The sequence below is a fragment of the Glandiceps talaboti genome, chromosome 13, assembly GCF_964340395.1.
Source record: "Glandiceps talaboti chromosome 13, keGlaTala1.1, whole genome shotgun sequence".
Classification (NCBI taxonomy): Eukaryota; Metazoa; Hemichordata; class Enteropneusta; family Spengelidae; genus Glandiceps; species Glandiceps talaboti.
This window is the reverse complement of record NC_135561.1, coordinates 21,250,760-21,262,427: the sequence shown is the minus strand read 5'-3', so window position 1 is coordinate 21,262,427 and position 11,668 is coordinate 21,250,760. Positions and strand designations below refer to the sequence as shown.

Below are 11,668 nucleotides of genomic sequence, written 5' to 3'. Positions count from 1 at the left end.
TGAAGGTCTTAAAGGCCTATGTTTGAATCCCACAGTCTTGGAGTATGTATTACTATTTCAGACTCATTATGATCAATGTGGCCATAATGTAATGGCTGTCAGAGTTGCGGAAAATGAACGCTCCTATTTAACCCTGATTGTGATACCTAGATTGAAATTCTAATTCGGACATTCATATAAATACTCAGCTTCAATTAGCATTCAAGTTGAGGTAAGAACAACAGTTATCTGACAGAGCTTTTTAAAAAGTTGGCCCAAATATAAGAATGGTTTTATTTACTGTAGCAATCTTACTGGTTAAGGTAAACTAATAGACTAGTGTGTAACAAAAACATGGGTTTATTCTCCATGGTAACCATTCTTTCCTGTTATCTGAGTAAAGTACAATAGTTTGAGATAAAATACATGTAACATGATGCTAGTCATTCGATGTCAAAATGTCGAATTAATGATTGACTTCAGTATTGACATACACACACTATATCAAATCCCCTGAGGTCACATAGTGTCACCTGTTATAGATGATTATTTCATGCTCCAATAACAAGTGTCGTTAATTGCAACCAATCCGGTCTCAAGATATGCCACCTATTCCATTAGTATTCGTCGAGGGAAGTCATTATGAAGTTGGCTTCCAAATTGTAAGTTTTACATTTGAGTAAGAGGTGGAGTTCTAGTATTGGCACAACCACAGATGTTTCAGCATATGGACGCACCTGTCAGTTGTACTGAATGGTGTTGATAATGTGTTCATATACAATGGACTGCATTGTTTTGGAAACATCATATACTATACGGTTCAATTACTACTTACAGTATATCCAGATACTTAACAGTATATGAATCGGTATATTTGAAATGGATTAAGGATGATGTATTGGTAGGATTAAGCAAAGACCCTGAAGTGAAGATCTATGGATTAAGTGATAAATCATTGCCCATGTTGAAGTGTCAAAAATCGATATGTCCCCTATAGCGACTAGAATATATCCACAGATCAAGCAGGTTAGTGCATCCTCCATATACGATGTATGCACTGCCTTGTAGCATGTGTCTAGTTCAAATTGATGAGAACAGAATATAGTACCACCTACTTTACTAGTGATATCCTGTCATATTCATATGTAAACCCTAACTCGTGTTTATAGCATCCTAGATTTCACAAAGGTTGTCATATGGTTCCGATTTTTAAATAAATTTTAGCTTTCAGAGAAACGTGTACCGGTCTTTCGTCAACTCAATACTTTGAATTCTTTTTATTCTGATTAACAAGAAAGTGAGCCATACCCAACATTAGTACTTTGCAAGTTTACGAGGTATACAGGAAGTAACCCGGGACGTTGCAAGTTATATATGAATTTGAAGATTCTCGTTAAAGGTTATTCCATAGTTCGACAATTGTATTGCTTTTAAAAATAATTTGCCCACAGACTACTGTATTCTTTCGATTCCCAACAAAACGTTTACTGCTACCGAATGTCATTTCGTATTTTTGCCCGACATGTACATATTTTAACACATGTATCACAGGGGTCAACATTTAAGGCGAGAATCCAGGAGACCACTGCAGAGGTGATAGAGGAGTTAAAGACGATCCTCAGACAGGTCGGAGGGAAGAAACTCTATGATGGTTATTTGGAGGTCGTAAAAAAGACGTATCCACAGTACGTCGAAGAACTGAAAGGTTTAGCTGATGGAGCGAATGTCGAATTTGACCAGGTACTGATATATCAACTGTACCACAGGCACTTGTGAGCTAAGAGTTAAGCAATGGGTGGTCCTAATGTACAAGATAATAATATTAATATGGGTACTTATAAAACGATCTTCACCAGTAGCTGCGACTGTCCGCCTAAAGAACCACTAGACTATGAGTTACGAATGTTCTGAAATCGCTATCACTCAAATATTTTGTACTGGACCTTTAGCATCTAATTTATGCATTTAGTAGCTCACTAGTGACTGTATATATCGTACATGTCTATTTGAGGCGTTTTTTGAAGGACTGGTGTTGTTTTCTTTTTTTTACAATAAATAAACAAGTCAACGACACGTAAAATGACATTAGTATCAACACACACATGCAAACATGAACAACGCAGGAGACTATCATTTGAATATGCCCCCCACTCCCCCCCCCCCCCGCAAGGCTCGGACAATTAAGGGAGATTCTTCATATGCAAACAAATATATTCAAAAGAGTGAATAGTTTTTAGTATAAGAGAGGTATGCATAGTAATGTGAAAACACCAAATTGAACCTTAGTCTCCTATGTAACGAGTAGGCGGCGTAGATTATGTATATATTTGTACAGTGTACCTGAGTCTACTAGTATCAACGTCTGAGAATGTACTCTGGCATGTGACTTTGCGTTTTTCGTTATATAAAAATATAATTGTAACCAAAGATGGTTTATAGACACATAAGCTTACATGCAACTGTCTTGCCCAGACAAGAACTGTAAAACGTTACTGTCGTACACAACAGAGACAAGGAACTATTTAGTTCTAATATTTACCACCGTCAAGTCGATGAGTTTACTTAGTGTACTTTCGATCACACGAAGTGTTCGTTTTTGTTAACTAAATAATTACTAATTGGTCCTGTTCTTCAATTTCTTTTTAATAAAATATTGCACCCCAAGGTTTATTCTCTTTCAATATTTTATAGTTATTTCTTCGAGCGATGATGGTGGAGATATATTTCAGAGCTGATTTTAGTAAACAAGTAAACATTGAAGGACAGGGTTGCACTGATCTTGTTTTGAAGAAGACACACGAAGTAAGTCGAACCGAAAGAGTGTGTAACAAGTGTTTATGTGAACGAGATTTGAAGATTATTGCATAACGAACTATTAAGACTGCAGTTCACTCAAGATTTAAACTTAACAATACACTATTTACAGATGATATTGACCACTAAATAACACATAGTGTCTTTTATAACTCATTTTTAGTGAATATATTTTGTCATTTCAGGAAGCAATGTCCCATTTGCAGCTAATGCAGGTTGAACTGTGGAGCCAGTAGGAATACATGGGATCATTCTTCTATTCTTGGCCAAACTTTTCCACAGCTCTGTCAGATAAATATCCACATACATCCTAATCCTAATATGAATTAAATCTATATATAATTCATCAGATATTGCTGACACACAGCGAGGACGCGGATCGTAGATGTACGAATGGATATCTTGTTGGTGTTCACATCAAAAGTCAAGACGCCAATACCAAAGAGGAGAAGTTCATTAGTTATTGTACCCCGGGGGAGCTACCAGGTTACACGTTTGGATTTAATCAGCATGGCGTGGCAATGACGTGCAATACTTTGGTCCAGAAGAACTACACCGATAATGCGATTGGTAAGTATTACGTAGTTTATAGAAATGTTGACTTCGAGTTTGAAGATTTAATTTTGAAAGTAATTGATTATCATCAAATCAAGGTGGTTCTCATATTTTTACGTTCAACTTCTTTACTAAGACATGTAATTAATTGACCAATTGCAATAGTGATATACATGTTGCTATATTTGTTTCATTCCAGTTTCCAGTTTCGTTGGTAGAGCAACGCTGGGAGCGTCAAATCTCACTGAGGTCGTCGATGTGATCAAGAAGTCGCCAGGAATAGCTTCTGCATTTAACTTTAACGTAGGAGTATTAGCCGGATCTAGCGATGATGATGCCATAGTTTATAGCATAGAGTGTGCTAACAGTGAGACAGAGTCGTTAGTCAATGTAGCTGAATATGAAGGTTTTGATTATCATGTGAATCTGTAAGTACTCATTTGATATCTAAATATGTTCGTTTATCACCTTATCCAGAATACGCGCACATACACACACACACGCACATACATACATACATACATACATACATACATACATACATACATACATATGAATATTGAAGTTGAGGTTGAAGGAAGAGGAAATCATATATATTAATTAGGTGTTTACTTATTATGTCTTGCCTTTGAATACCTTGAAAAAGAATTTTTATTCGAAACGTCGAATTACATATATTTATTCGGACTGTCTTTGAACTTCCTTATGCATTTCTTAAATTTCTACATACATACACACACATACATACATACATACATACATACATACATACATACATACATACATACATACATACATACATACATACATACATACACACACACATATACATACATACATACATACATACATACATACATACATACATACATACATACATACATACATACATTTGTACATACATCAGATACCCATCATATCATTTCCATGATATGTGATAATATTCCTATTATACAATTCCACACTGTACATGTGTTCACTTTTAAGATTCAAAAGACTACAGGTTGAAGACGGTGCAATTGGTACAAGTTCAGGTCATCGTCAGCAACGAATTAATGAATTCAAAATTCCAGAATGTAGCAATGATATGCTTGAAATAATGAGTGACACTAACAATGAAGACTACCCTATACATCGTGGACGTTCTAAACAAGATTCAGCAGTCACAGCAGTTGTGGGTATGTGCTTTGACATAATGACGTCATGATTGACAGTTTTTGTTTGCTTCAGAACTAAAATGAATACACATGTCTCCACTAATGAGCTTACTGATACCTTATAAAATTTCGCGATTAAGGTCTGCATGCAATAACTGATAATTTAGTCCAGATCGTACTGTCGTTTAATGTTCGGCTTTGTACGGCAACCTTCGGAAGCACAACCTCATGTACAGCTAAGGCCGGTCTTGCACAAGACTGGGTTAAACTTTGTTGAGATTAAGTCGAGAGTTGAGAGTTTGGCCTTGATAAAGAAATCCATATATATTGCACCTCAGACTTGTTTGAATAATCAATCACAACGATGTCATCTGTTAATTGTTAGTACAAATTTTGAGTTTCAAACTTTCCCCATTTTAATGAATCTCCGTTTCGTTTTTCTCGTCAGCAATGTTTGATTTTAAACGCGAGATACTATCACTATTTAAGGATAACCCGAAGAAAACGAACTATGAACCAATCAGAGAGCTCTCGCTTAGACTCTGAGAACACACTAGGACGTCATCAATTTTGGTTATCAAAGACTCAAAAGAATTTCAAGAGGGGAATGGAAAATTACTAATCACGTGTCTTTGATGTTTTATCGGAGCTTATTTTATTCATATTGTAAATCGATGAGTCTACATAGTAATAACTATTTTTGCTGATCGATATAATAAATCTTTAAAATGGGCATTATGACTTGCTTCCGTTGGTAATATTGCAAAAAAAATTCAATATCCGTGGAGTGTATATTACAGTAAATGAATAGCAAATGTTCTATGGTATATGAAAAAGTTGAAGAATTAAACACTCTACATCTAATCAGTGTATGTGTGTTGTTTTGTGTCAATCAGACTTTCTCGGTTAATGAATATTTCTGATCTGTCAACATAACGTCGTCATGGTAATACACAGTCCTCACAGAGGCATAACGTTTAATAAAAACAGAATTCATAATTTTCCAATTATAACTTTCAAAATGGACTTATTGCTTTATGATCATATTGCAGTGCAGTTTCAAAGAATTTAATGTTGAAAACGTAGTCTGTTGTGCTAATTTTTGTTACGATTTTATCCCTATAGGAGAAGTCTAAGGTATGCAATTTCTAGTTATACTAGAATTGCAACACGATATCTACCGATTATTTCGTTCTATTGAAGTTGTTCACTTTGCTATCACGTACAAATGGTTACACACAACGTGACCTGGGAAAAATAACAAGTCGAATTTAGAACTATGAAGATTTTGTATTTTAGCGCAGCATGCAAAATAACATTAGACTACTGGCTTAGAATCACAATCAACTGTGGGGGAGAGGTGTTCCTTGTCAGAAGATGCAATCTGACAATGTCTGAATCATTGACTTGAGGGTAAAACAAACACGTGCACGTCAGTGTGGTAAATACTACAAGCTTGCACGTGTACATTTGTGTCTCAAAGACAATTATGTTGAACAGCTAGTAATAGCATTGGATGACTGATAATTATACAGCAGTGTAATATATGTAGCGGTTCCATGATGCTTCGAGTGCCTCCGTGAACACAACCAGTGTATTTTGTACTCTAAAAGGGTTGTGTATGTGCTACTCATGGGGACGGTCAAGTATCACCTGACCGTAACCAGGTAAAACTAGTTTTTCATTCATTCATTCGGTCTTTCTTATAAATTATGTACTAATAGACAAAGGAGAGAGACTCTTTCCAATGTCTATGGAAATACAACTCACAAGTAAACGGCTTAATTTTAATTTTCAAAATGTTATGTCTAGTGTAATAGAGAAAAATCGGGCCAAAAAGGGAACCACACAAGCGACGTCGTCCCATACACTCAGCTTGAAACCGACAATCGAGTCAAAGTAATTTCCTTTTCTTTACTTGAAAAGGTGTGTGTGTGTGTGTGTGTGTGTGTGTGTGTGTGTGTGTGTGTGTGTGTGTGTGTGTGTGAACTCTCAATCGGGATTCTAACGTACCTGTAATTCCTGTTTTTCGTCTATCTTCCATCCTTCTGGATTCACCTTGTGTACATCAAGTATAATATCTTTACCCCGTGGATGAACTTCTAGTATCACGTCCGGGCATAACCTTCTACCACGTTCAATGATGTTAACTGCCTGTGTGCGAGAGAATAAAAAATGGAAAATAAAATCGCAAAAAAAGGAACATTGTTACGGTGGAAAAGAAACACAATTTTAGAGTGAGTTTAATAAACAGTTATAGCGAAAAACTATAGCGTAACAAGCATTTTTACTTTTTGAAAAGAAAAGTATACTCGATGTTCAATACTTGATTTCTGATTTGTCAATTGTAATATAACACGTGATTATATTATCGTTTACAGGTTTTTTTTTACTATTACGTAATTTATATACAAATCAAATTACTATCAATATGTATTCTCACTATGCCGAACTTTTCGGTGAAATAGTTTCTACCGAATATTTTGCTTTGGCTTTGTCTTATTTTCGTTTTTTTTTTCTATTTTTTATTTAATTTTATTTATTTATTTATTTATTTATTTATTTATTTATTTATTTTATTTATTTTTTTATTTTTCTATTTATTTATTTATTTATTTATTTATTTATTTATTTATTTATTTATTTATTTATTTATTTATTATTTAAGTTTATTTAATATTGAACTGGAAGGGAAACAAAGAAATGTCTGAACTGAGTTAGTTTCAGCGTATTTGTTAGGATTTTAAATTCGTTTGAGTATTATAAGCTTTTGCACGGAATTGAAATGAATTGAATTTTAATGTTCCAAAAAAAGTGAACCGTGAGAGAGTTAAATGTGAGAACCTTTCTCAGCTTTATGTGACGTTTTTCGATACCATTACTATATTTAGAATAAATTAGAATTACTAACTGAAGATCTAGAAATGTCAAGTCTGACACGTGTTATCGGTTAACATCGTCTAGTTTGCTCCATGTATACTGTGCTAACATCATGAACATCAAGAACGCAAATACACCGCAAAATATCCTGAAAATCATATATTCAGCGAACATACCTCCGTGTCTGCTGCGTTATCATTCCATATCCGTAAACGAAAGTGGAAAATATCACAAGTGACGTCACCAGGTACAGAAAACGTTCCGATTCGAAGTATCTTAGGTGTTTCAATTACGTGGGTAACCTCTGCTACAACTATTACGTCAACCAGACGATCAACCAATAGGAGACAGTCCCTCTCGCGGGTTAGAAAATGCATATTTTTGTCGTCTGCTACTTTCTTCCACGTTTCGAAATTACACTCGTCGTCCCTGTAGTAGGCTTGAAAGAACCATTTGTTGGATTCCCTCACGCAATGAGGGAATGTCATGATAGCGGGTCTGTTAAGCTTTGTCCCTAGCGACCCACATCGGATAAGAGGAGAAACAAACGTCTGTTTGCCCGACAACGTTGGTAGGAATGAAGCGCTGCGTTCGGGGTCGACGTACATGTGGATTTCGAACTCTCTGTCCATGTCGGCGTCGAGTTGGATGCTAACCGGTGATGGATACGAGGTATGAATATAGTCTTCATTGTCTGGTATTCTGGGAAGACTTAGAGATATCCTGGAGTCTGGTACGCACACCGTTCCACCTTCACGTCCTAAAACACCAGCTGCAAATATCGGAGTTGTAAAGATGACGTCCCTCCGTGTCCAACTGCACTCGGACCTTGCAATTTTCCGGTGATACTCTTCAAGACACGATAGGCGGTAGTCGTCGCCATTGAACCAGCTAGTCTGAGAACTTCCTGGAGTTGTAATTGTACGCTCGGTAAATGTTGGGCTTGGTACTAGAAAAAAAGACGTAGTAGTCGAATTAAAAATAAATTCCGATAAGTACAGGTAAGTTATCTAAATGTTGATGTAACTTCCTATGTATTTACTACTGCAGCCTCAAAGCATATAGGCTTATTAGTTGATTTACTTCTGGTGAATGTACAGCTGTATGTAACTTTTACAGTGTAGTATACTTTCTAAAATACTATGAAACGTATACTATGTTCATGGTTATTTTCAGTTTCACATAATCAGTCAATATATATATACATATACACATATATATATATATATATATATATATATATCCGTGTGTGGGGGGGGGTGAAGTACGAATTTCAAAGTTAAATTGACGGGTGGAGTTGGTAAATCATGAAAAAAATTGTTAGGTTTGCATTGATTAGAATATGTTTACTAAATACATTTAGGACAATAATGGGCATAAATTAACATAAATTATTGTTGTATCTCCATCACTTCTCAGGCTAGAAAGTGTAAGATTAACCCTGGAATCCACACTGTTCTAAATGACTTACTACGGAGTATGGTGATGAAAATACAGTGTTTTTTGTGTAATTATAACGGAGGGTTGCACTGCTATATTATATGATATAAATAGAAAGATATTCCATTCGACTTACTGACGGATATTTGGTCTAGTTGTAGTTCAAGTTGTGATCCAAAGCTTCCATCTGAAGAATAACTCCTGCTTATTCTACTACACGGCCTGTCAAGAAATTCAGTTGTTACCAATAGCTTAGATATCCAACCTCGGTCGACATATTGTTGAATAAACACACTGTGGTCGATACTGTTTGGAACAAGGCTGATAAGTAGACCACACTGAGCCTTTGCTCGTAGAGTCAGTCTATTACGTATATCTGAATGGACGCAAAGTTTAAAGGGCATTCTTGGGGCACAATCTTTCCAGTCGATCAGACGCCGGTGAATGATACGAAGGCATCGGATTCTCTCTTCCTTGCCCCGTTCTTCAATATTGTCACGTAACACTTCCATCAGTTTGAAAGTTTTTTCCCTTATTTCGAGGGCACGGCTCAGAAGATCATGAAACGCAGACAAGAGCTTTGCTTCGTCCTTTATTCCAGCTTCAGATAATGTATCACGACACATAGCTACTTCTTCAAGGTTCACGATTTTATCACCTAACATTTTCCGTGGTCTATAGTCCTCCAACGCCTTGTCAGCCGCCAGTGTAAATCTCAAAACATTAGGTCTAAAATTCTCCCATCGTTTCTTCAAACTTTCTGTCTTCTTCTCAATATCTTCCACATACTCTAAGATCGTCGTGTTCAACATTTTGGTGGTTGTGGTTGTACCTGGAGTTAACAGACACTTTATAACAGGATCTACTGTTTACACCATAAAATACACATATACTTATCAGTCTATCTGTAAAATCAATAGAAATATCGATCGTCTTAACACACACACACCCCGTCAGTTATAAATAGCCCCAGCCTCCACTTAAAATACGCTTCTGTAAATCTTCGATCGTTTATGTCAATTTGAAAAGACGACAAATTCGTGCATTGTTATGAAGGTAATCAATGGTGTAAGACGGTAAGAAACATGTTAAGTAAATTTTGTGTTTGTTTGCACGTATTGTACATAAATCAAGTTGCGTAATCACACTTTTAACATTGAATTTGCTACATACATTGTGACATGAAAATGGCATTTGTCAATACGTTACACATACTGGCTGTTGACCAAGTCGAAGAATGAGACTTTAGTTTGACAGTAACAAATTATATTGTTTCCATGGAGATGTAATCCCCGGTCCTTGTAAAGGCCGAATTTGTGACATAACAGAAACAATCGAAATAAATCTGCCTGGATTTCGACACGATAATCTCATATCATATGACCCTGGAACAGATGCATACACGATTCTCATATCTGTCGATTTGTCGACGGACTCTATCCCAGCGTCACGATTCTCATATCTGTCGACTTCGTCTAACTGTTGCTTATCCTACCCATTCGTATATTTGTATTATGTGAACGCCATATGTAGTTATATCATTTAGTGCCCAAAATAAATGTTTAAGATCATTTTCCACTTAATTTTCAAGAGTCCCAGAACACGCAATTTTGAACTTCTTCAATCCCAATCATTGTTTCGACTACTTAGATGAATGTCATGAACTCAAATATTGAACAGATTTTATTTTATACTAGCAATTTCTTTAAATAAGGAAATATGCATAAGACAGACACATTTTACCAAAGAATCAAATTATTCTTAATATTTTAGAACGTATATTCAAGTTGACGTCGTTGTCATATGTTTGCATGATGACGGTCCTCTGGGTCATCCCTTCAATTAAACTAAGTCCGAATATAGCCACATACTATCAATCATCCTGTTGCTGGGTATAAATCATTGTAGAACGATGAAGTAGATATATGTAGGAAAATGTCAAAAATTTTACCGGTAGTTCAACTTATATTTATAATGGCAACTGAAACTTGGCAATTCATCGAGTGTCGATGCTATTTAGGAGGGCATATACTGTATTTACAAAATGTAATTGATGCAGACTAATTTCCTGTGTATTACCGGTAAAGAGAAATCTGCCGTTTTATATTTAACAGACGTCCCTCTATCATGGATTGATGTCATGATTTAATGTTACTAGTACTCGCCTTGGAATTTTACACTTTGGAAATTACTTTGTTTAGAGAAATCTCAAACTCAAACTGGCTCAGTTAAAATCAAGAAAAACAATTCGTGTGTCACCGTACGATTTTTCTTAAAACAAAGGTCAGAATGATATATATAAAAATCAAGCCATTTCAGAATCCAATATGGCCACTGAATACTGTGTTAACCTTAAAAGTTTAAATGTCCAACCGTGGTCCAACCATTGAATTAGTTAATTAACTCTGTGGGATATAAACGGTTGACCGGTCCAATAAGGTGAACCCAAAATTTCTTCAAAAGGGACTGGAACAAGTTTTCATATAATCGCAACGTTTCGAGATACATTGAGAATGTTCATTGTAGGGTACTTTACCCACTAGCTGCATTCTACCTTCATTAGAATGTAAAAAAATATCGTTGCCAATAAACACGTGGAGAAGAAAGAACTTTAGCCGGTAACATTGCCCCTACGGATAAAAGAATGTATTGAAAAACTGGTTTGACTAAATTGGGTTGTTGTTTTAATAGACGGTAAATATCCACATCTTTTATCTATCGTGATGTCTTTTGTAACTGGTATCAATTACCCGTGGATTGTCTGCCATATTTTCATTCTGCTAGACGACTTTGTCCTTTCAGATCCCATGCTAAGATGCTTTCACTGACGTAACAGAACGTGA

At 35.8% G+C, this 11,668-nt stretch overlaps 1 protein-coding gene across 1 annotated transcript; it reads left to right on the top strand.

Moving 5' to 3' along the window:
- Positions 1-581: 581 nt before the first annotated feature.
- On the top strand, positions 582-5,051 carry LOC144444402 (beta-alanyl-dopamine/carcinine hydrolase-like). The gene is made up of 6 exons (XM_078133816.1): positions 582-641; positions 1,531-1,719; positions 3,144-3,363; positions 3,548-3,776; positions 4,336-4,526; positions 4,954-5,051. Exons 1-6 carry the CDS (start codon positions 582-584, stop codon positions 5,049-5,051), a joined length of 987 nt encoding a protein of 328 aa, XP_077989942.1.
- The last annotated feature ends 6,617 nt before the right edge of the window (positions 5,052-11,668 follow it).

Coding starts and splice junctions, on each gene's coding strand:
- LOC144444402 (XM_078133816.1), top strand. CDS start 582: ATGCCACCTATTCCATTAGTATTCGTCGAGGGAAGTCATTATGAAGTT. Junction 3,364..3,547: donor CTACACCGATAATGCGATTG/GTAAGTATTACG, acceptor GTTTCATTCCAG/TTTCCAGTTTCGTTGGTAGA. Junction 3,777..4,335: donor TTTGATTATCATGTGAATCT/GTAAGTACTCAT, acceptor TTCACTTTTAAG/ATTCAAAAGACTACAGGTTG.